At 36.5% G+C, this 26,394-nt stretch overlaps 1 protein-coding gene across 1 annotated transcript in view; it reads left to right on the top strand.

The window, feature by feature from the left end:
- Positions 1 to 26,394, top strand: part of PRKN (parkin RBR E3 ubiquitin protein ligase) — a 675,844-nt gene that overhangs the window by 213,684 nt on the left and 435,766 nt on the right. Inside the window, 2 exon segments of the mRNA XM_059469512.1 lie at positions 78 to 318; positions 21,757 to 21,875. Coding sequence (XP_059325495.1) covers positions 78 to 318; positions 21,757 to 21,875 — 360 coding nt within the window.

The raw sequence follows: 26,394 nt of genomic DNA, 5'->3' as shown, positions 1-26,394 counted from the left end.
AACAAATTGGAGATAGAGAGATTTTGTCCATTATGTCACAATTAATTATTTATCACAATTTTGGTTTTGTGTTACAGAACTGTGACCTGGCCCAGCAGAGCATTGTTCATATTGTTCAGAGTCCTCAGAACAGCAGTCAGAACAATGAGAAGACAGAAGATAGCTGTGTTGGAGGTGTTCTAAAAGCCTTGAAAAGAGAACCCGAGAGTTTAACTCGCATAGATCTCAGTACCAGCATCCTCCCATCAGTGTCTGCAGGGTTGGCAGTTATTCTGGATCCCAGAAAAAGCAGTGCTTCACCTCCCGCTGAAAAATCAGGTAATTCAGGGCCTTAGTACATTTCAATATACATTTTTAATGTGTCTTTTTCTTCCTTACAGTGAACAGTTCTAGTTCCATCCCACGGGGTAAAAGCCCCTAAAATATATGGTTTATTTTATTTATTAAACAAAAAATGCAACAATATTAAGATGATAAGCATCGGATGTGTCTTCTAGGAAAATAATTTTGCTTCATGGATAAAATTAGTGATTTCTTGTGTTATTCCTGTATCTAACTTGTATTATGCTCATATTTTTGTAAATTATTATAAAATGGCAAACCCCCCAGAGGTCTATTAGGAGGTAAAATATAGTCTCTGTAAAATTTCCATTATAGAAGTTTCCTTAACTAGAATGTTGGGCAGCTTACGCCTTACAAATGGCCTTAATTCCCAATCTGTTGGGATGCTTTCATACCCATACATTTAGAAAAAAATATTTACAATCTATTTAAGATTTACTAAAGCTTTGCTGGCACAACACACGATGGTGATGATTCATACTATGGACATTTGTAGTTCTTCATCCATCAAATGGTTACTGAGAATATCTTCATTGTGAAAAATAATCTGAGGTACAGGTTACTGCAAAATGATCTTACTGACCCTCTTGCCCCAGTGAAGATACATCATTCTGTGCAATACCAGATACTGGTGTGATTTATCATAATAGTCCATCAGAGATGTCTTTTTATAAAGAACAGTACACAAATAGCCTTTTTGCACAGTACAGAATAGCAAACATATCTATCCAGAGTACAGAAGATAAATTGTGACTATGACAGAGATACCGCTGTGACTAACCTGGCCACAGAAATCATCTTGCTTAACCAAATGGCTACTAAAACTCTTAAAATAAAAGTAGCTCATGCAGAAAATATACAATCCATGGCAGGGTCACTGAAGTATTCCACAACTGACTTGGTCAACCTCTCACTGACAACTAATGATGAATGAGTGTGGTTTAGGAGCAAATTAGTACCCAGCTTAATGATCCACATCTCCCAGTCTGAATGAGTAATGAGATAAGAGGGTTGCATGCTGATTTAAATGTGGTAAACTAGGGACAGGTCTTCAGCCTGGGCTTACTCTCAGATGAAAGGCAAAAGTGTGAGCTTTTAAACATTACTACATATTTACTTTTTCATTACTGTACATATGTAAAGGGATTTAATAGCTGTGCTTGACTTTACAGACTAGTCTGTATATGTGCAAGGACTCTTAAAATGTGTCATGTGACATTTTTATCCACAGATTACAAACTCTGTGAAGCTAAGCATTAACTGATAGGTGTCTTCTATTGCAGCAAATATTTTCATGGCAGAATCCATGAGGACAAAATGCATTGATAAAATATGTGGGCTAGTTTTATCTGTGATTAAATTAAAAAGACTTTTTATCATAAAAGATAAAAAAAGAAGACCCACTCTAATGACTGATAATTCTTTGTGGAAGGATGTCAGTAATAAGTTCTTTTTAAAGGCCTGTTAACTTCTTTCCTTGTTTTGATCCTCACTATTAAAATTTGTCCTTTTGTCTGTTCAGCTCCATCCCTTTGTTCAATATGGGGAACTATATTTTTCCTTACGCATTTAGGGTGAGTTAATTTGTAATCACTTAAAAAAAAAAAAAAAAAAAAAAAAAAAGAAAGATTATTCCAAAGATCAGTTTTGCAGTAAAGTAAACTTTACTGTGTAGCAAGGATTTCCTTTGGCATAAATGAAATGACTAATAGTAGTGGGAATGAGTGGCTTAAGAAAGTAGGTACCATCATTGATAGCTGAAATTACAATTTCCAAGTTGTTGTCCTAGGAGATGAATGGTTGTGGACATCAGTCTACAGCAGCAACCTCGACAGGTGAATGAAGTATACTCTTTATTGTTCCATGCATACATGACAAATTTAAACATAAAATTTAGAGGCAAATGTTTAATGTTTAATTAATTGATGAAATTAATATTGTTTAGTCAGACGTGCTACACAGCCATTTCATAATTGCAACAGTAAACACTGAGACTGTAAGTCTTTCTGAAGCCTAAGTTATTTCTATTTGTTCTGCTGATGCCATGTTGCTGCTCTGATTTTATTTGCCCTCCTTTGAATTCTGAGGAAAAAAGTTTGTGGTAATTTTCACATCACAAGAGCTTCTCTCAGAAGCTTTAGCAGCATTTGACTGCTAAAACATTATTTTTGAAGTATTTACGTGAATCCTTAGAGACCAAAATTTCACCAGACAAACCAGGAGGGAGGCAACTCATGTTATGCTGTACTGCTATTATATAAGTAATTTACTTAGGTAGTATGAACTGCTGCACTTCATGAGACAAAAACCCTTATGGCCTGGCAGAGTGTCCCCACCCAGGGTATCCTTTGCTCCTTGCAGAAGCATGGAACAGGACATCCTCCTCCCAGCTCACCCCCACTCTTGTGTGAGTAATGAAACCAGCTCCTAACTGGTCTGGAGATGCATCTTACTGCACTGTGTTTTTGGACTACAGTGTGTTTCTCTATGAGAAATTCAGAAGTTTGAAAGTCATTAACAAGTTGAAAAAAATATGAAAATGAATCCAAATAATCTCTTCATCAAAGAATTCCAGGTTTCCTGTCTTTGCAGACAAAACTAATAGAAATGCCTTTTCTTCTCAGTTTTTGTTGTCGTAGTTCTTGGAGGTTTTTGTTTGTTTGGTTGGTTGTTTTGTTCTTGTTTCCTTGTTCTGAAGCCATTGCATGATTTCTAGTGGACTAGAACTAGAAAATGGACATGTAAAAATCTCAGTGCAGGACTTTCATTCTACTTCACCCCCTTCTAATTTGCATCTGTCCAAAATCTGGGACAAAGAGGTTTAATAAACACAATATAAATAAATGTAAATATTGTTCCATAATGGTTGCATGTCAATAAGTCAATGTATAAGAGTAAGAGATAATGGTTGGACTCAATGACTTTAGAGGTCTTTTCTAATTTAACAATTCTATGATTCTCTGATTTCTACTTGAAAAACAATGAATCTGTAAAACATAAGGGTTTGTATGACTCATCTGCTGAATATGAGAATGCATCATGATTTCAGATTCAAGAAAGCCAATAGACTATTTGGAAGTATAAACAGAAAACAGAGTGGAGTGGAGAAAATTTTTTTTCTCTGCTTTTGACGCTTGCATAATTAAAACCAATATAACTCACTGTTTTGATGTCTAAACTGTGAGAAGGTTCAGTAAAGAGTCATGAGAATCCTACAAAAGTGCACATCATGAATGGTTTATATATGTTTTGGCATCTGTGGATTGGAAGTTTGGTAATCTGGGAATATTAGATTTTACCAGCTGTTTTAGGATTTTAGCTCTCATTGTCTAGAAAGTGCAAGACACCAAATACAAATACCACACATGGATTTTAACTTGCCAGGAAATCGACCACCAATGCAAGCTATCCTAGCTTACAAGAATTCTCCACATTTGTCCATTTAAAAAAATGTAGAACAATGTATGACTGATGTCAAGTAAATTTTTAATATGAAAAAATAGAGTTAATTCAACAGAATATGTTTTCTGTAAGATGACATTGTTACTTACATAATTTCCAGGTTACTCAGCTGGTTTATTATTTTGTCTGAATCAAGTAGATGTGGTCATAATTATTTAGGGTGTTTTATTTTTAAATTTAAAATAAATGTTCATCTCATCAGTTCCAAATAAAAATCCTGGTGTTCTTTTGGTAGACTTTTACAAATGCCTGCATGTAAGGCACCTCTGATTTCTTATCTTTGCATCTTCTTCTGTTCACAGAAGAGTTAATAAAGTACTGGTATATACTGACTTAGGTGTGCCAAGCTGTAAATTCTAGCAAAAAAAGAGGGATTGATTATTTTCCATCTAGTTAGGACATGCTTTACCAAAACTTCATATATGTTTAAACTTCTTGTTTTTCCCAATAATACAAGTATCAATTAAGGCAGATGAAATGGTCATTACCAAAACCTCAGTATTGTTAGTGGTGCATCAAGGGATGAACTGGTGCCCATTCCATGTAAGTGTCTGATTCCATGAAAGAGACAGTAAAAAACACTTTGAAGGGAAGGCCACAATTTAGAGCTAGTCACATCTGTTCATACTTCTGAGGCAAGACCTGGTACCCATATCAATTTAACCATTTCAATTGCTGACATTTAAATATAGTTTTTGAATAGTATTCTGATGACAATGTGTTAAAAATTCGTGTGCCCTGTAATTGATATTACACTTTATTATAATTCTTCTACTCAAAAAGCCTAAAAGGATAAGAATTTTTGTGTCAAATCTGTTGAAGTAAATGAGTAGTCTAAACTCCTGAAGTACTGTAAAATTACTTCACAGTTTTATAGACCTTATAATCTCAGATTAGATCCAGGTTGGGCAGGGTTATGGTGTACATCTACCTCCCCATCAGCATGGGATGCCAGGCTGAGTACCACTGCCCAGTACCGAGCTGAGAACAACTGCAGCTATTTCTTATCCCTTTTTGAGAATTTCAGCAAAATGTGAGCACTCATCCTTTCAGAATGGCTTCCAGTGTGGAAAGAACATTTTTATTGTCACTCAGAAACATGAAGCTCTGACCTAATATTTGCTTTTCTGTGTTAAAAATACGAATATCTAAGAATTTAGTATTCCCTTAAAAGAGGTAATAAAGGATTCCTAAAATTCCCCGTGTCATTTAACTTCATTTTTTTTCAAAGGAAACTAATGAGCATAAAGATAAAGGAAACTAATGAGCATAAAGATTTTTTTCCTTTGGCACAGGTGCAAATAATTTGTGGCTTAATTATAACATTAATTAATTAATTAAATATACCTTAGGTCCATGGTATTGTGAATCAGTAGCTTGAACAAGGAAAATCAGTATTCTATGCAATTTACATTTAGTAATTAGGCCTTTTTTCCTAGAGTTACCAACATTTTGTTTGAAAAACAAATTACCAGAGTGCTTTTACTGACCTTTCTTAAATTTCTTGAAATATTAATACAGCATTTCTTGGTGGTTACATGATTCTTATGATAGTCCTCTTCCACAGACATCCATTTGAATAAGATTCATATTGTTGGACAAGAAAAAGTAGTAAATTACTTAATATGCAACCAATGTATTTTTTCAGTAGACATATTCAAGTAACTAGTTAGGTTACTATTTATTTTGGGATTTGGTGCCCTGACAGTTTACTTTTGTATTAGGATTAAGCTACTTTTAATTTAAATGAAAATGCATCAGGCAGCTCATTGTGATTTACCCTATATTTGATTCAGATTTTTATAATATATTATTTTACAAACTTTTAATATTAAATGCAATACTAATTTGAGGATCAATCTCAGAAAAGGGAAGGTATTAACTTACCTTTTTAAGAAATGCAGAACAGATACCAGCTCAGTATACACTAGTCCTGATTTTAACAAGTAGTTTCTGGGAAGCAAGGCTGCATTTGTCTTCATTGCATACTGTAAATTTACTGTAGGCACAGTTCTGTTTTAAAGTTCAAAACAAATTTTTACAAAATTTCTGCATTGAATTCCTGCACAGGTCTCTCTGTGCTAGTGGTTAGGTCTGGCCCATGGTTAATTGCTATCACTGTGCCTTCATTATATGCATTAAACTGTTAGACTTTCAGTGTTAGGCTTTTTATTTTAAATTTGCTGTCAATGTACAGTGCCATAACCTGATGCCATGTTCATTGCAGTGATGTGTTGTAGTCACAAGTATTGAGTTCATTTGGCCTGAGAGCTCTTTTAAAAGAGAAGCTGGAACTAAAGCACTTGTCTTCTTTCCTCTCCATTTTTCCTTTCTTATTTGATAAGTTTTATACTTCTTGTCCTAGTCCTGAATGTCCTTTGTTCTCCTCACTGCTTCCATTGTTTTTGTTTTGCTAGCTACCTTTCATGTGTGTTCCATACCTACGAGATGTTCTACCCATTTGCAGTCCCTCATGCATGTTTTGGTTTGTTTTGTTTTGTTTTACAAGATTTTGTGATGTGGATGCCTCCTAAGACAAAGATGTGTGTAACTACACACCTCTTTTTTGATTAGGTAGTCTCACTGCTCACATACTTGATGCAAAATGTTTGCACATTGTCCTGACTAGATTGTCACAGTGTTAGAACGTGTTTTTCAGAAGTAGCATCTTTTAAGTACGTGCATCTCAGGTATAAAAATCCTTTTGCATTAATAGAAGAGTATGGCAATATCATTTTCATAGTGTAAAGAGACATTGGATTGAATTTTAACTCAATTGCAGTAAATATTTCCTACATATTGAATGAGAGTTTTTCAAAAATTTTAAGTTCCCAAGCTGTTTGATAAATGTATGACAGAAGTTGTTGACCTGTGATCCATGTTTGAATCTGCAAGATCCAGAAGGGTTTTTATTGATGATCCAATGAGATGGTGGTTAGAGTGCTCTAGCTCCACTTGTTTTTGACTGCTAAAATATATTGCAGTCCTGGAGTCATGGAATTGTTTAGGTTGGAAGAGACCTTAAGGTCATTGAGTCCAAAGGTTAACACATCACTACCAAGTCCACCACTGAACTATGTTCCTAAGTGCCACATCTGAACTTTAAATACCTCCAGGAATGGTGACTCAATTCCTTCCCTGGGCAGCTTGTTAGTGTCAGTATATATTAAATTATCCCTCTTGATGCTGTGCTTTCTTGGATTATGCTGAGGAACCTACTCATTTTCCCCTAGGAAAATGCTTCCTGTTAAAAGTAGGATAATGTTACTGAAACAGTACTCTCTTTGATGCACAGCAAAAAAGAAGTTTTTTGGATACAAACCACAAAACCACAGAATTACTATTATGTGGGGTCAAATATATTGCCTATCTAAATCTAGTTGTCTTCTTTTAATACTTTCCTATTTTGAATACAATAATTCAAAAGAAAATATGTTCTTATTACAGAAAGTTTCATTTAGAGAAGGAGTATTCCCATTTTCAAATAATCACCCATGTACCCCTGTCTGATTATCCTTCATATTTGTTATCTGGGCAAGTTGACAAGATTGGTAATGGTATTTTCTATTCTGACCTTCATTGGAATAAAACAGTCTCCAGTGTCAATTCAAGGCTTGATTAGAGAAGAGAGTTTTCAACCCAGAAATTAACTATTTCTAATGATTTCAACATTTCTTTTAAGAGGGTTAAGCTTAAGAAAACTATTCTACTTCCAGCAGGGTTATGAAAATTTGTCATTACAAAGTCCTTGGCAGTTTGCTCTTATGTATATTTTATCTTCTTTTAGGGTTATTAACCCTTGACAATTCACTGCAGCAATACTTCCAAATTCTATATATAAAAATTGATATCCCCTCTTCACCTTCTAGCAACAGCAGAAAGTGATTTTATAAGACATTAGCATAATGGAACCTTTTCAATAAAATGATAAATTGAGCCCATTTCAGAAAACAGAACGCACACTTGATAATTTATTGCAGCCAGTGCCATGCTGGAGACCTCATTCATATCATATGCTTTTAAGGCTGATGAGAATGGTGCCATTTTCCCATCACACCTTGCATGTCTGTGAAATTAATTTGAGAGGAAAATTGTAAAAAATGCTCTTTTCTAGTAGAGGCTAAAGCTCTTCCGGGAATGCTTATCTTTACATGACATAATTGTCTCTCATGAACGTGTCTAATTACTTTATTGTTTTTAAAGGCCCTTCCATGTTAATTGAACAGTGGCATTTGCTGACTCCCCTGTGTCAAGGAGTGAGGTGGAACAGAGTTCTGTTCATAGAATGTATTTTGATTGGTTAAGAGACACAACATGGATGGACTTTTTTTTGCAGGTGCATCACTTGCATCTTTATACCCTCAGCTGGAGGTGACATTTGAAGGTGAAAATTGTTCTGTAATGATTAAACACAGCTGCATTTTTTCCAGAAAAAAACTATGTATGTTTTCCAGAATAATTGTTGACATTACTTTATTACTGATGATACTAAGAAAAATAGGAAAGTAACACTTAGGAATAATCCCTTATGTATAAAAACATTGATAATAGAGTTTTAGGGTGATTCTTTTTGACAGGAAGAGTCCAATTATAAGGCAAAGTAAAAATCATAAATCATAGAATGGTTTGTTCCAATCCCTCTGCCATTGTCACCTTTCACTAGACCAAGTTGCTCAAAGCCTCATCGAGCCTGCCAAGGTTGAGGCATCCACAACTTTTCTGGGCAACTTGTTCCAGTGCCTTACCATGCACCACATGGTTTCTGTTACAAGCTCTTAGCTCTCGAAATGACAGGAATCAGTCTGTGCTCAAATCATGTGCTCAGCATTCATTAATGTCATTGGAGCACTGTGCACACAACAAGGACATTGGGAGAACAGACCTCTTAAAAAGGCTTGATCTACAGAAAGTGATTACATGGAAGAGATTAAGAAATTCTGTTAATAGTAGAAGGTAAAAATAGCTTTGCAAAACATACCCTCCTTTCTCCTTATAAATACAAATGATTTCAGGGGGACTAAATTTGAACTTCGATGAAAGAAAACGATCATTGTATTTGGCAGGGGAAGACACATTGTCTGGTTTTGGTTTGGTGGTTTTTGGTTTTTTTGGGGTTTTTTTTGTGTGTGTGAGGTGTCCTTGAAAGCCACCATGTTTGCTAAGCACCATGAGCTGCTTTCCAAGCTTCCATGATGCCCTGCTGGTGCAACAGTCAGTTCTGTGGGTCTTGACATTTATTTGTCAAAAGACAGGAATAGAGAAAAAGAAACATATGGATATGGAGATGGGGTCTTTGGGTGCAGGGTGAGGGAACAGTAGGACATTGTGCTCCAAGTTGAGCCTGTTCATCATACACTGTTTTCATTGATGTTCAGCTTCCTGCTACACTGCAAAACTTGTCAGGGATTTTATTATAAGCCCCTGGTTTTATTATAAGCTTCTGGCTTTCAGTGCTGGCTGACATTATCTTATGGCCTTTTTGCTATGAAGGTGGTTTAACCAAAATTGTGAAAAAGATCAGAAGTTCACTTGAGCAACTAAAGTAGCAGGAAACACAGCTCATCCTTTTGTTCACCACAGTTTGCTCTTTAGTTTTGTTACAGAATAAATATTCAGCATATATTACTGGAAAGAAACTCAATACTGGCAACAGTTGGTTTATCATTTAAAGGTATATCACTTGGTAACTGAAATTTTTTCTGCAGCAACTCTTCCCTAATAATTAACCTCCACTAATTATTTTGGGGGTAGCTGAATCAAACATCAGTAATGTTTTAAATGAAGTCTATGGTGGAGATATGACCCGGTAAAGATCATGATTAACATTATCAGGGACCTTTCCCCAGCAAATTTTAGTTCTCTTCAAAAGAATGTTGTGTTTATTCTAATAAAAAATTAAATAAATAGCAAAATCTTCACTATCTTCAGCTGTGAAAGATCAAAATTTCTGATTTTGTGCAGATTAGTGATCATGGATATTGTATTTTAATTCTTTGATATCCAAAATGTGATGAATAGCTATATATCCTGGTTTCTACAGCCCACAGCATTGTTCACAGTAATTTTTCCCTTATTAAAAGCATAATGCGGGAATGTAACAAGGGCTGTGGCTAAGCTAATATTTGACTCATCTTGAGCCATGTCTTCTTTATAACTCTAACCATTGTGAAGTATTTAGGATAGAAAAGTAAAAAAATCTGTTTCAAACAGAAATGTTATCAGTCCTCAACATTTTCGTTCTAATCTGTAATAGAAATTTTTCAGGTATACTAAATCTAGCAGTGTAAATGTGAACAAACACATTTTGTGTCTGCTATCCAGGCACAAAGATCTTTTTTTGACCAGTAATATGTAGATAAATAAAACATCTTCATGAAACATTGCCATATCTAAAAACATCTAGCATTCTCTTTTCTGCAGAGTCTCTTTCATATTTCATTTTGCTATCCCTATTCTCCTGTAGCCCCCTCTGGAGTCTCCTTCTCTGGCTAAATGGCTTATAAATATACTATAAATAGGGCAGAACTGTAAGGTTGATTACCTCTGGCACAGATATGTAGTAGAACAGGAATCTGCATTAGGTACTGGAGATGTAGATATAATACCTTTATTGTTTTCGAGATTATCATAATTCTTCAAGAGAATCAACCAGAGATCAAATGCTTACTGATGAAGGAGGTAGGGAGCATTGGGATGAAATCTTTTCTCTTTAGAATCTGCAGGAATGTTTTCTACTTTATAGTGTGAGTTGGGAATTCAACGCTAGAAAGAAGAACCCCTCCAACACATAACTGTCAAACTGTGAAAAGCATTGTATAGAAAGAAAAACAAACCAGCTTTCTTAGGTTTATGTGAGATGGCAGGAGGGGAACAGGCTTTTATAGAGATTAAGAGGTATGAAGTACATCTCAAGTTGAATGTACAAAACAGTCTTTAAGCATTTCTGTTTAACTTCAACAAAACCATTCTACAAAATCAATTTGTTTAATTGATTGGCGTGGCACCCCAGGGAATAACTGAGAGTTCAGCTGGCAGCCTCTGGTTTGGAGTCACACTAATTGGGAGTAGGGTAACAAGCAGCTGCTAAAGCTCTGTGCTGTTCATAGACAGGGTGGTGAGGAGTGGAGGCTGTACAGGTCATGTGGTAGGAAAGCTAACGTGGGGCAGAGGGTGGTTTCCTAAACTGACAGGTTGAAGAATGATAGCAGGACTTGGTTAAAATTAATCCAGCAAAGAATTGCTATGCGAGCTAGTCTCTAAAGTGCAATGAACATTTCATACTGATGTCACATTTGAAGACACTGCACATACAGTATAAAACATATAATATATATATATATGTATATATATTATATATGTGTATATATATATGTATGTATATTATATATACATATAATAATATGTATAAACATATAATAGATAACACATGTATAATAACTGATGAAACAGCATGTTGGTGAATGAACCCTATGTATATTGATAATATCTCTTACTGAGAAGGCTCACAGGGCCAACAAATTACTGCATTCTCACTTTATCATAGCTTTGCATTAAAGGAGAAAGGGGTAATTAAGAGTTAAAGTGGCACATATCTACTTAGAAACTTCAATATTAGCTTAATTCATTCTGATAGGGAAGCCATTTGATTCCTTCTGGATAATAATTTTCCTGTTGTTTATGAAGATGATCAAGCCAACAGGTTTATCTGGCTGCAGCTACCCCAAAAGGTCTCTCCAAAGTGAAGTGGGAAAAGGTCATGAGCTGAAGCTTAAAGCTTTCCTCCGTAGAATTATGCATCTTGGCATAGCGGGGGGGATCACTAGACCATCGGTACCACCACCTTTCTGTGAGAAATTTTTAGATGTGTTGAGGCATCTGTAAGAGTTGCAAGGAGAAGATTAGTTGGTATCACTGTTTCAAAGTCTGAGGCTATTATTTCAATGCTTCTTATCAAATAACAGAGGTAGATGCTCAGCAGACTGTACGTGTAAACATGTCAGTGAGGATTACTATGATTCCATTTTCTGCACATTTAACTTTAATGTGATGAATCTTGCTGCCGTTCAGCTAATCTGTGGAGGGGGAATTCTGTTAGTTAATGCAGAGCTAGAGGTGCTTTGAGGTTTAAACTCTGAGCTTAAAGTGCACTCTGTCCTTCCTTTGTCTGTCTTTCTCTCTCTTCCTGAAAAACTTCATTCCATGTTTTTCTTCCTCTACAGAAGGAAGTTAGCTCATAGCATGTGTCACATCCAAATTGCTTTAAAAAGCTGGTGTTTACTGCTCATTGCTTAAGTACCTAGGCTGATTTTAATAGCCTGGAGAAACTGTATCCCTTCTTCCCAAACCCTTTTGGTCAATGGTTTAAAGAGATAAAGAAACCTCTTGACTTAGGTTTGTATTTTCAAAACTGTCTTCTAAATGCAAAAGAGTGTTGCTGCATATCCAACATTACAGTTTAGAGTCTGTGCAAACAGAGTATGTGAAATTCTAAGCTGACCTTTTTCTTAAAATCATTCCTATTCTTTACAGAATAGTTCTGGAATTGCATTATATAAAAGTGATGAAAACGTGCAATTATGTTGAGATGAGAGAGCATGGTAAAGTGCCATTTTCACTCAATCTTTTCCATTTCTCTGGACAAGCCTTTAAGAGAATGATTGCCAATATATATCTTTTCTAATGTAAAAGCAGCTAAGGAACTTCCTCATAATATTACTTTTATTGAAATAAGTTACTTATATCATTAAATAGCACATTTCAGAAGCTAAATAGTTCAGTTTTAAAAGTGCTGGTAATATTTTCTGTCTTCATTGAAAAACATTGTATCAACTAAGTTATAGATACATCTTTCCTGAGCCATTTTCCTTCTCTCCTTTGTTTCTAAATAAATTGTCATTAAAATTTTAGTTCTGTGGAACCTTCAGAGTGTGGAGCCTGACATGCAGGACATTGAAGATGAAAAAAAGTATCACAGGTCATTTGAAATGGCAGTTTCTGTGGTACACTGTTAATTGTGCGATGTTTTGTGACACACTGAAATGTCAAGAATAAAACCACTAACAAGTTATTTAGTATGTTAATGGACAGCCCTGTGAGAGATGTATCTGTGGAATTTATGAATGCAAAGCAAGATAGAATTGAACATGCTACTGAAAATGGAGCTCATAATGGATTTTTTGTACAGCATTGTTTTCCGGGATGTTTTATTTATTTTTTTTTTGTTGGTTTTTTTTTTTTTTTTGGGTTTCCTTCTCAATTCCTCTCAATAATTCCTAGCACTCAATTTATTTTTTGATTGCTACTGAGCATTGAGCTGACATTTTCATACAACTAGCTATTATACCCCCAAGTTCCTGTTTTTGTGTGATAATAACTAGACAAAACTATCACTTTTTGGCTAAAATTTTTTTTCCTATATATATCACCTCACATTTATCTACAAGGAATTTAATTTTTCATTTTACTGTCACTCAGCATCCTGCTGAGTGTTTTTTCTGGTTGGCCAGAAAAAATGTGGGTTATCTGGTTGACCTTAATTTTTGCTACCCTGAAAAAAATTGTATCACTAGCAAACTTTGTCACTTCACTGTTCATTTCTGTTTTTCTGATGGTGAATACTCAAGTCCAGGAACAATTTTTTGGGGGACTGAACTGTGAAAACTGATCATTCATTCCTGAAATTTACTTCCAGTATTTTAACTATGTACTTGAACAAAAGAGAATTTTGCATTTCATCCAGTAACAATATAATTTATATTTTAAAATTGCTGAGAAAGGGTTTTTTTATCACAGAATCATAGAATTATGTGGGTTGGAAAGATCCGTAGAAATCATCTAGTTCCAATCCCCTTCCATGAGCAGTGATACCTTCCAGCAAAGTTGGTCAAAGCCCCATCCAAGAAGGCCTTGACCACACCCAAGGATAAAGTTTTAGTACCTTGAATAAATCAATTGCCTTCCATATAAGCCTTGCTACCTCATTATGTGATCCTTGGGTGCTCTGAAAAACAAACTTTTCCTGAATGTCATGTATTGGGGTGGCAGACTGTAACACAGCTAACAGCAAGAATGTTGCTGCTGGTTTCCAGCCTTTCGTAGTTGTAAATAATTGAGTTGTAATTGTAGTTGAGTAGAGCTGGGGTTTTTGGGACACAGGAAGAAATTAGGGAGCAAATACAGAGAAGCAAGTCAGTAGGAATAGCCATTATTTTGACTTCTTCAGCCTCCCTCACTGCATGGGCGTTTAGCTAGTTGTGTCAAAGGCCAGTTGTGAAATGTGCAGTTTTGTAAATTGGGTCAGACTTTTATTAAAAGGGCTGTGTGAGAAAGAGCTGCTGGAAGCCTTGTCAGAGGTTTTCACCTCACTCATCCTCAGTGAGCCCACTGGCTCAGGAGTTACATTTAGGCTCAGGTCCTTTCCTTTTTGCATCATTGGGCTGTGTTTCTAAGTATGCTGTGTCTGGATGTATATCTTGTATATTCTTGTTTTTCTGGCCTGATGTGGAACCAGCCTTGTTCTTATGCACTTTCTTGGTGACCACTGGTTTGATTTTTAAACATTTCTTAGTTTATTTGCTGAGTCTGTGATCAACTGGGTCTGCTGCTCATACTGAAGCCGGCACTGCATGATCTGTGCAACCCAGGCAGACTTCTGGAGCATATTCACTTCCCTTCATGTGCTTGGGCTTGAACTGGGAAGTTGCTGCCTTCAGCTGCAAATAAACCAGGCCTAGCCAGCTCTCATCACCACAGGTCACACTCGGTCCCCTCAAGGATGTGAAAAGCAGCTCAAGTGGAGATTTGTGGGAATATTATGATTGCTGCATAGCGTTTTCCTCATGCACAAGAAGTACATTTTATGGGAGACCTTTTGACACTCTTAAGTCTTGAACACTTTGTTGTAGCACTGTTTTTCTCCCATGTATTGTTTGCCCAGCTTTCAGCAGTTTCATGAAATTTCTGGTGTGTTGTTTTGTTTTGGTTTTTTTAATTCCAAGTTTTGCTGTCTGGTAGAATCATCACAATTGTTTTTTGGTGGTTTTTATTTTTTCCTCTTTTTGAATCCTTCACTCTTTATTGTTAATATGAGCAATAATGTTGAATTTTGCTCCTTTGTCTGAAAATCAGAGAGCAAGCTGAAGGAGAGGAAGATATATTTTGAGAGGTAAGAGAAAAGTGACCTTATATAGAGGTCAAGAAAGGGAATGAGACAGGGAAAAGGTAATTACAGAAGTAAGATGGGTAAAAAGATAATGAGGGATTTGGGTGAAATATAAAAGAAAGTGGAGGTAAATGGTACTGGGGCTCAGAAAAGTGAAGCAGATGATTCTTTCATGATAATGATTGGAAGAGAAAGCCTAATATACTAATGTCCTAAATTTCAGTAATTCCAGATAGATCAAATGCTGTGCTTTTTGCATTTTTTGAATTCATAAATTTCTCCTGGTTGGTTTTCTCACACAAAATTTTTCACCAAAAAGGCATTAAAAAATAAGTGTGCCCTATTGTCTTTGTCAAGTAACTTCTGATACTGCACCTCTTAGACATTATACCCTCTTCAGCCAAATTTCAACTCTTCTTAAATTTTTAGTCCTTGTAACAGTGACAAGTCCATTTATTTTTTTCTGAGTAGCTGTGTATTCCATATACTTTAATTACCTGAGATGCATAGACATTCTGCAAGTCCTATTTGAGTATCAAGAAAGAGTTGTGGTTGGTTTATTGGGGTTTTTTTTCTGATTTATTCTATTTCATATTGTTATCATTCTTCAGCTCTTAGTCATGAGTTGTTTTGCATGGCATCACCATGTGGGGTTCATCTTCCATAATTTTAGAAGTTTGCAAGGTAGATACTTCTACCACACCTTGTTGTTCTAAATCCCCACAAAAGAGAGAAACAGACCCTTTTAGACACAATTTATCTGACATGTTTGTATGTTTTTATATCTACTTTAGGATTAAGTGAATCAAACCATAAAAGTGTCAATTTTTCTCATTATAATATATCATAAACAGGTTAGATGAATCCAGCTGTTAAATAAATACCATTTTCATGTTAAAAATTAGAAAGTCATCATAAAAAATAGGTAGAAAAGTTACCTATTAATCTTCCTAATAATCTAGAACAGGTAGAAAAGTTTATAAATGCGTGCATCCACATACACGGGTCTGGAGAGGAAAGCTACGTGTTCTGTGATGTCTTTGCAGACCACGAAAAGTAGTTAAAGGACAAAAGTTATAGACAAAACATAACATTTATTTTTGCAAAATGAATGAGATCTTGTAAGTAACTTCTCTTTCTTTGGGTCCAGAAACAAAACCTACATTTTTTTTAACTTAGCTTTATGTGGAAATTTTCACTAGTTTGAGCCTTCTGGGTTTGTATTTCAGACATTTTTCCTCCTACTGTGTTGAATCAAACAAAGTCCTTAAAGTGAACACAGTTGGAGGAATACTTATTTTCTTTCTTTTCTAACTGTGTATTTTTCATTATGTAGGTGCAAATTGCTAAAATAGTCTGAGGTCTCTGACAGTCAGTCTATATTTTACAAATTGCAACTAGGCTAAATGTAAATATAATGGAGTCCGAAACAATGCTAACTTTATGTAGTTTTCAATCTGTTGAAAGATTTCCTGTAGCTGTGTCCTGTTTTAAATGGGTGATTATAGGAAAGACTCAGTAATCAGTATAATCTGTATGAAAATGCAGTTCAAATGAGAACAGCAGGTTTTCAGCTGCTAATATCCCTATTTAGATTTTATTCTCTTAAACAGTCATAGAGATGATAATGGGTGTTTTGACTGATTAGAGATTTCAGGATCAAGTCTATAGTCATTATGACTAATGTTTTCTCATTAACTAGTCATGCATATCGAAATAATTGGTCTGTGCTATCACTAACCTGTACAAAGCTCCCAGTGCATGGTCATCATTAACAACACAGAAATGAGGAGGTAATTTAGGTCCTAAGGAGTTTAAAAGACTAAATGGGGAGATAGTATAAAAACATTGGGATACACATCAGAGAAAGCTACTTTTTCTTTTTATGTAACATACTAAAGGGGAAAACAGTTTTAAGACCTTTTTTTTTGGTGATGTGACATTTGTGTGGAAATTATCTTTGAAGAGGTAGAAAAGAGAGTGTGTCTCATTGGGGTGAAAGGACAGGTCCTGACACAGATCATAACTGAGAGGCCTCTTGTATTCATATCATCCTAACTTTTTTTTTTTTTTGCCTGTAAAGGCAATTTAATTTCATTAACTCTATAGAGAAAAACATCAAGCATTTTCCTAAAACTAGCATGTAATAAGTGGCTTTATATGATATTTGGGAGTGAAAACTGCAAAATAGAGTTTGTTTTCTCAATTCTCATTAAAGGGGTACACCCAAAACTTGTGTGCCTGAGACATTTACTTATGTGGTTGGTTCTGCAGCAATTTTAGTGATTATTGGCACTGTGTCATAATTACATTCTTTATTAATATTGATGTGCCAAAGCTAGTGCATAAGACAGTTTTTCTTGTTCCTATGTCTTTCAGTTTCTCTTTGAAAAGGGGTCCAAGGAGATGCAGTCTCAGGCAAGGGCCATGGGAATATAGTCAGTAAAGAGCTTAATGCTGGCCCTCAATGTTGTACTGTAAGCAGACTTACAGCATTTGCATTTTTAATTAAGTCTTTGTTTTGCCTGCTGATGCTGCTCAGGACCTGCACCTAATGATGTAACTGCACTTTGTGAGAATGTGATCAGCACATCTGCATAAAATGGTCAATGTGTTTCTGAAAATCTCCACTTAACACATTCTTTCTAAAATCAGTACATTCCTCTTATCACATTGTGCCTTTCCAGTTTCCTTGCTATTGCAGATATTTCTAAAGTTATTCTGTCTCTGAATAGATCTGTGCTGCTTAACTGCTCCAACCCATTATATTATAAATTTGTTTCTTGTGTTTCAAATGTGTTTGGGGGGACTTTTTATATTCATGAAAACTGAAAACAAAATTGAAAGTGCTAAGAAAAATGAATATTGAGCTAATGTGGTCTATTTTTGCACACAGCAAATATCAAGCTAATGCATAAGATTTATCCTCTATAGTAAATCAGCAATATGTCTCATTTTAGGCCTCTCCTATGACTACTGTTTTTTACTGCAGTATTCAGTCATGCTGATTTATGCCATACTATCCCATGAATATTTTGCAGACTATTATCAATAAAATAATTTTATCTTTCAGTCCAGATGGAATGAGCTTAGAACACAAAGCAGACAGAGAGCATGCTTCCTGCCTCAAGTGTTTTAATCCTTGAAATAAATTTTAATCCTTGGGAAAAATGAGACAGGGACACAAGACAGCAGGGAATGGAGGACTGGATCAGGAAAGGCATCAGCCAATTAACAAATTGTTTTATGCTGTAAGGGCTCATGTACTTAATAAGATGGTTCTGCTTAACTGGAAGGATTTCATTAGAGTCACACCAGGAATCAGTTTGGAGTGTAGGAATGAACGGGACAGTGAGCACTGGCATCACAGAATTACTCAAGATGAGTGTGAACAGAAGCAGCAGTTTCAGTAGTCCCATTAGACAGCTCACATAGGAAACTGGAACAACAGGAGAGGACTGGTGATAACAGAATAGATAACAGGCTCTGGTCTCACTTCCTGCTGTTGAGACCAAGTCAGGAATAAGTGGCTGAAATCAGCTTGATAATTGTGGACCTCTACTAGCAATAACATTCCTGCTTTCTTTAGTCATGGAGCATTCCCTTTGAATTGTGCTAAAGGCACTGGCCTTTTACTCTTATTGATTGATCTGCTGATCCTGCATAGAGGAACTGCCAAAAGTAAAATTAAGTCACTTGCAAATGTACTCCTTCTCATATGCAATACCACAGTTTAGTTTTTTTGATGTGAAATGATGTGGATTTTAGCTCAAATCAAGTCTAATCCAGACATGCTCTCAGTTCCAGTAATGAGAGCCTCCAGCAAAGTACAAATTAATGGATGTCCAGTTGTCCAAAACTTTGTCATATTAAGTTTCACAACATTGAATCATATATTAAATAGCTCAGCATAAACCTTTTTCCTTTAACTATTTTCATTCCAGAACTGTGTTTTAGACTGATTTTAGAAGTGTGCTCTCAGCCTTTTGAGTTATTCATATGAAAAGTGTGTACGTGTGTGAATATATGGGTGTGTGTCATTTTCCACAAAAACTGAATTCCATTTAAATTCTGTAGTACTTTATGTCCTGCCATGGTGGTTAATACTTTCCAAGGAAGCATAGTGAAAACACTTGATAGATCAGTTGACCAAAATTAGTTTTGGATACATCACTGATATACTCTTATGAAGCTAATGTTTCTGAAAAATTGAAGTGTTAAAATATCTTTTTCAACGGTGTGCATCTTCTTTGTAGACATCTGCATACTTTTTCTTAGAAAAAAAAGGATTTTTTGTATGACAGAGTTCTCTGAGGTTGAGTCTTAGATACTGAAATCATATTTGAGTTACATTTATATCATATTCAAGCACATTTAAATCAGGACAGCCATGAATAGGTATAAAATGTAGTTGATTGACATTTTGCATTGGCAGAACACAGGTTCTGACCCTTTACTGTATAAAGGACATGTAAAAATAAAGGAAGTCAGGCATGTTTAAAAATATTATTCCAGGTCATATTTAATGTGGTGATGTGCTAGGGTTCACATGTACGTAAAGTATATATTTCTGATGAATGCAGGGAGAAATAAGAGAACAGGGAGAACGACAGTAAAAAAATTTTCATCTCAAAGGGTTTGCTACTGATTCTGAAGTTCCCTACTGTTAGTGGGTGAAATCTCCTCTTAAAATTGAGAAATTTTTGTTTGAAACTTTATTCTGGTCTCATTTCAATTTCTGATGATAACCTTGAGTCTCTGACCTTGGAGATGTCCAGTCTAGATTAAAACCATGCCAGAGATATTCCAACATTTTGTAAGGAATATCCATAACTGTTCTAAAAAGTGTTTCATTCAAACAGTGATCAGCATTGCCTGTGAAATCAAATTCATTAGCATTGCCCTGCGCTTTGACAATTCTCTGCATATCACATTCTGTTCCATAGTTTCACAGAACAGAATGCGTTTAATTTCATTTTCCTTGAAAATTTACTTGGCCTAATATCTTGGCAGCAGTTTGCAAACTTTGCTAGGTTATAAGGCTGCCAGAAAGAATAAAGAACTGGCTTCCAGTCTTCCATGAGTAGAAGTAAATTTGCTAAATTGTTTTCTTGTTGTGATATCAGTAAAACTCATCTTTTAAACTTCATCTAAAGAAATTTTCATGCAATTTGACCTCATAAAAATTGCAGCTAGACGATTTTAGAGTAGAAGTGAGATGCAAATTATGGAGGGTTGGGGTAATTAATCTCATACATCACTTGCCAAAGATTTCACTTTGTTGCGGTTCGACCGGAAATGGGACATCTGGGATATGTTGTTTTTGCTGTGGTCACCAATGGGTGTTTGGATTTTAAGATGGGCACCTGGTTTGACCAGTGGGGCATTGGATCCGCCTCTTGAGACCACAAACCCAAGGAGTTAAAAGCAGGGTTCTTTTCCTTCAGAGCTCTCTTTGGATTTCCGGCAGGAAGGAGTTGGGTCTCTCCCCCGGCCCAGTTGCTGGCTGGGCGGGGGGAGGGGAAAAGCCATGCGGCCCGGCCCAGGAGAGGTAGGCCTGGCCCCCCCAAGGGTGGAAGGAAGAAGTAAAGAAATGCCGGGAAGCAATGGGCAGCCTGTTCCCCCCCCGCCACCCCTTGGAGACAGACAGAGAGAGAGAGTGCAGCCTGTGTTTGTGTGCCGTTACCTTGAAATTCAGTAAACATGTGCTGGCAGCAGGCAGCCCGGCTGAGGAGATGGGGGGGGGTGTGCAGCCAGGAGTCCAGCCACCTGGAGGAGTTTTTAACCCTTCTGGGACAATGAAAACTTCACAGAACATTAACCCTTCCTAGACGAGTGATGAAGGTCTGGACCAGAGAGGGAGAGAGTGAGAGATGTTGGAAAAATGGAGAAGAGGGAGTGGCATTTTATGCTGGACTCTTTTGTGTAGCCATGGACAGAGCCATGTTTCCGTGAGATACAGAGACTGAGTCCAGGGGGAGAAATGTCCCAGTGCCAGAGAAGATTCAGTGTGGGTACCCCTCAGCCCCAGGGGGTATATAAAATATGGGGGGGACAGATGTCCCAAAGGTGAGATACTGTGCTTTTCTGGAACTGGACAAAGCATCCTTAAAAAGACAACCCTGGAAGCAGCCCTGATTCTTGTTCGGTGGTGAGAGCACCGGAACAAGGATGGAAAAGGCCACCACGACACATGGAAGGACTCCCTCTCCTCTTGAGGAACTGAAAGTTTGAGCAATCTAAAGGGTGGTGCTGGACCCAGAATTGGTGATTTTGGAAGACGTATTGTATTGGGAATTTAGGGGGGAGGAGGAGGAGAGTGTTTTTGTGAGGTTTTCATTTTCCTTGTGTTTTCTTTTTCCTTTTGTGTGTAGTTTAGTAATTATTTGTGTAGTTTAGTTAATAAACTTTTCATTATGTTTAAGCTGGAGCCTGCTTTGCTTATTCCTGGTCACATCTCGCAGCAGACATCAGGGAGAAGGTGTACTCATGGGGGCTCTGGCTTTGCCAGGCCCAAACCATGGCACACTTGGTGCTGATCAGTGATAAGCTCTGGATGCATTTTCAAGGAGTTGTAGTGTAGTTCACCTGTACTTATTGATTGACAAGCAGGAGTTACTGGAAGGTGTTAGGAACTAGACCAGGCAAGAAAAGATGATCACAAAGCTCTCTTCAGAAATGAAATTTATGTTATCACTTATAAACAGAAAGCTTTCATGACAGTTTGCTCCTGATTTTCAGTCTACATCAAAAGTGGTTTTTTCCTGTTTGTTTGTTTTTCCTCTTGACAGGTGCAGCAAGTTACAACAGTTTTTATGTTTTTTGCAAAAATTTCTGCCAAGCTGTGAAGCCTGGAAAACTGAGAGTCCGCTGCAGTGTATGTAAACAAGGAACCCTGACGTTGGCAAGGGTAAGATTTTTTGGATTTGTTTCAAGGTTTTGGGGTATATGGAGATGACATATTTAGTCTTTTCTATTTGCATACATATGGCTATGTATATATGTAGTCTTATTTTTTTTTTCCTTGCTGTTTATAGCTGAGAAGAGTAGTTCAAAGGATGTTGAAAATTTCACTCACTTGTTTCTATTATTTGGTGCATATACAAAGACATGGTGCAGACTAGAGCTCCAGTCCTTGAAAGACACACTTAACTCTTTATTTAAAGGACTGATGATTAACCTGATTGTATGTACAATCTATGCAACTGCATATGTGCTAAAAGGATGGGATGACAGATGTTTATTCAAACCTTGGAGCTGTTGTTAAGGCCTCAGAAACACCTGAATTCAGATCTATGTTGTGATCGTTATGGGCTGAAGCCAGAAGTTTTTGAATAGATGTGTAGTTGAGAATATTAATCCTTCCAACTCTGTTGCAGCATGTAAAGTCAAGGAAAAATTATTGTTCTTGGACAGAAAACTAGTAAGAGATCTCTCAAGTTTGGTTTACACCCTAAAATGAGAGTGTTGGGGAGTGAGTTGAATATGCAGTTGTGTAAAGGTCTGAAGGGTTTTTTTCTTCTATCTGAGTGCTGCTAAATTTCACTGGTTGTGTTACTGTTTAATGAGAGCTCTTCCTCTCTCCTAAATCAGATTAGTCAACCAGGTTTGTTGTGGGAGAGGCTTAGGTCTTGAAGAGGACTGATCCATACCATGTAGCTTGGTTATAAGGAACTTTCATATTCAGCCCATGTCCAAGTGTTTAAATTTGTCTTTTGCTGTGGTTTAAAGTTTCAGCTTTATGTTCTCAATGTAGCACGGTGCTTCAATGCCTTTACATGTAATAGCACTGTAAAAAAATAGCAATTAAAACCCCAGGTTTTATATTCTCCTTGAAAAGAATAAACCATACCATACTTATACACATCTAATTCAAAAAGCCACTACTACAATGCCCTTCAAGCTTTGTGTGCTATTCCTGAATTAACCAACTATCTCTGATTTATTTTAGAGGCTTCAAAGTGCTGCATTTTGTGGTGTTCCAGATGAGCACATCTAAGGAGATTCTTTTTCTCTCAAAATTTGTATTCAGATATTGGTGATTAGCCTAGGCTTGAATCCTATATAAATCAAGACACAAGAGAAGACACTATTAATATACATTTCCAATGGATGAAAACACAGACAATATTGTATTCAGCTGGTATACATGAAGTCAGTGCTGCTGAAAGGCATTGCTGCTGTCACTAGATGAGTCTGAATCTTACAGATTCCATTGACATCACACAATATGAGTCCTTTGCTAGACTCAGAGGCTTCCTTCAGCATGTCCACTTTTGGAAATGATGACTTTCACATCTGTGCTGTTTGATTTGGGATCATTGCATTCCTTGTATTAAATAAACCTAAATACATTTCCAAACTTTTCAGCTTTTACAGAATCTATACTGTTCTTGGTTTGGGGGACTTAAAAAAAAACCAAAAAACATCAACCCTGCATCGTCTCCCAGGAATTCCTCATAACTCCATGGTGGAAATGCTATTACAAGAAGTTTCAGTAGTGTACACCTATAGATAACTTCTGATTGCCTGGAATGTACATGGGTCTACATTCTTTTGGCAAATATGGGTTCAATGACACAATAAATATATACAGGCTGATAAATTCAATTGAATGAGCAGATTATAGCTGCTTCTTCTTTCTGTTAGCATATTTTACAGCACATATGAAAAGAAAGTGGCTGGAAACTTGTAGCGGAAGCTGTTTCAGTTTTCAAGGTTGATTCAAAAAATCCCAGCTTTTTGAGGATTTGATAAGATACTTCAGCATAAAAGTACAAAAGAGGAAAGGCAGATATCTTCTGGAAAGTTAAAATAATTTTATTCTGTTTTAGTTTTAAAATAATGCTTGGCTGTGAAAATAATTTGCACTTGAGATTCTTGTTACTTTCTCCACAAAGCAGAGAGAATCTGTTATCATTCTTTTCCTCTTGAATTGAAGCAGAGCACAGCAACAGCACAGTAGTTAGGAACAGTGAGAATGCTGTTCCTGCAGTTTGGGCTGGCACTCCTGTGGGCTTCCAAAGTGCAGTGTTTGCAGTATGGGCACTCCTAATGTCATGAATGTGCTATGCAAGTCAGTTTGTTTTACAAACACACAGCATCTATCTCAGTCCTGTGGTTATAAAGAGTAGGTGCAGATTTTGCATGTGGTGTCTGCCGCACCTTCTTTTCTGCTCCACTTTCCAAGGAGACAGAAAACAATTCCAGTTGGAGTGGCTTCAAATATGTACTAAGACTTATTTCTTACTGTATAGAGACCACTCTGTGTTAAGGCCAGGCAAAAGTGTGTCTCTCAGAGCAAGTGAGCTGTATTAGCCCTGCTTTCTTCGATGCATTGCAGTCTACAATGGGCAAAGTCTGCTGAAAAGGTTAAAAAAAGTTCAGGTTAGAATATTACCCCAAACCCTCTGTCTTTCCAATCCCACAGGGCTGTACCAGTGATTACCAATAGATATTCTCTCTACTGGTGCTATAGTTAAGAGTTGACTAATTTCTCTATAAATTGAGAGAAATAAAGTTGACATAAACAAACTATTAAAAACACTTGTCTGTACCACTATACTACAGATCTGTCAGCAAAGCCACTTCTTTTTTTAGTTCTCTTTTTTCCCCCCAGTCTTGGAAAACTGTGCCTGACCTTTACATGGCAACACAGCAAGTTTCTTTTGTGCTCAGAAGCACAGAAGCTCTTTTGTGCCATAAGCACCAAAGCACTCTGTAAGCCAACATTTGTTACACTAAATCTTTTATTGAGATGAAAGTGAATACCTGTGTAAAACCTGTACAAAGCCTCATGCAGCCTTCACTTACTCTACATGCTAATCCTTTGACTACCTAAGATACAAATGACCAGCCTGATTAAATTGAGCTTTCTTTTTTCATGGTGTGTGGGCTGACATTTAAAATATTACTTTTTCCATTAAGTAGTCTTATTCTAAAACCATATTTAGCAGTCATGGCTATTTGCATAGCATTATTTTAATATGTGATGCTCAGATTAGATTTATGATGCAATATTTCTATGAAATTAAACAGATTACTGGTGTTTTTTTTTACCACAGACACCATCTAAATATTACATTTGTCATTTTACCTGTTGGCACTTACCTGGCACTTTACAAAAATTTCATGACCTAATGCTTTATGGGAGATGTATGCCAGTTAATTTAATGATAAGAAAATGTCACTGTAAAAATATTGCATCTCCCTAGTTTTTCTAATTAATCAAGCACAAAAGATATCTGTAAAGATTGGTGTGGGGGAGTCTTGTGTAGGCCACCTACAGGCCTACCAGGAAGCTTTTTCATATAGCTTGAAAACTTTAGTAGCCTTTCAGAAAATTAGTGCATTCCTCTTTCCAGAAAAGAAAAACAAGCAAATAACAACAAAAACAACAACAACAAAACCAAAACAACCCCACAATAACAAACCAAAAAAACTCAACAACGAACCAATCAACAAAGGAACAGAAAACTCAAAATAAAGAAACAAACAAAAACTCCCACAAAAAGGTCTGATTGGAGCAGTCACATTTGCAGTCCTTCTTCCGGAGCTGTAACAATGTTAACATAGACAGTGTTAGTTCTATAGTGGAAAGAAAAATGTGTATCTGTGAATGGAAGGCTAGATTCTGAGAACTGATATGCACCAAGCTATACACAAACCCACACTTTTCCAATCTGTCTGACTCTGTGTGACTCCTGGTAAAAAAAGACAGGAACCTTTGATTTGGTATCTGTCATAATTCAGAATTCAACCAGAGTAAGAGTCTGGATTGAGGTGTGACAAATAGACTTTGGGGTTCCCCTATTCAGGCACAGGTGCTCTGGTGAACCCATTTCTGGTGTGGGGACTCATCACTACTTGGTCATTCTTCTTCTTGTGTCCTTGCTAGTTAATTCTGAGTTTTCAGTATATCATCCAGCACAAGCACCAAAGGAGTTTATCATTGCCCTCTATACTTTGCAAGCGTTCGCATCATTATGTCAGATCTTTTCAGGCATGAGGAGTTATAATCAGATCTAGGTCTTACAGCTGAGATGAGATTTAGTTTCTATCACTTAAGGCACACCTGGTGTGTATTGTCCCATTGCTGTTCCTGCCCTCTGTGCTCCAGAAGAGCCTTTTGACGTCACAGGTTTTGTTAACTGTGTCTGCCACAGAACTGCTCTTCTGTTATTTATCAAATTAAGGATCTTGCTTACATCTATTTCTTTTCATCTTAAACCTAACAAAGAAATGGACATTTACTGAATTTTGTTTCTCTGGAACCATGAAAGGCTTGTGATTTGGGTGGTTTGTCAGCATTGGCTGTGTGGTACATCACAGTTTGGCACAAGAGTCTTCTGAGAGTCTTTCAGGGACTTTATTAAGACTGATAAATACCAGGTCATATATGGTGTTAGTGGTCTTCCTACCAGATGATA

Source organism: Ammospiza nelsoni, chromosome 3, assembly GCF_027579445.1.
Source record: "Ammospiza nelsoni isolate bAmmNel1 chromosome 3, bAmmNel1.pri, whole genome shotgun sequence".
Taxonomy (NCBI): domain Eukaryota; kingdom Metazoa; phylum Chordata; class Aves; order Passeriformes; family Passerellidae; genus Ammospiza; species Ammospiza nelsoni.
The sequence above is the reverse complement of the archived record's forward strand: the minus strand, read 5'-3'. Positions and strand labels throughout refer to the sequence as shown.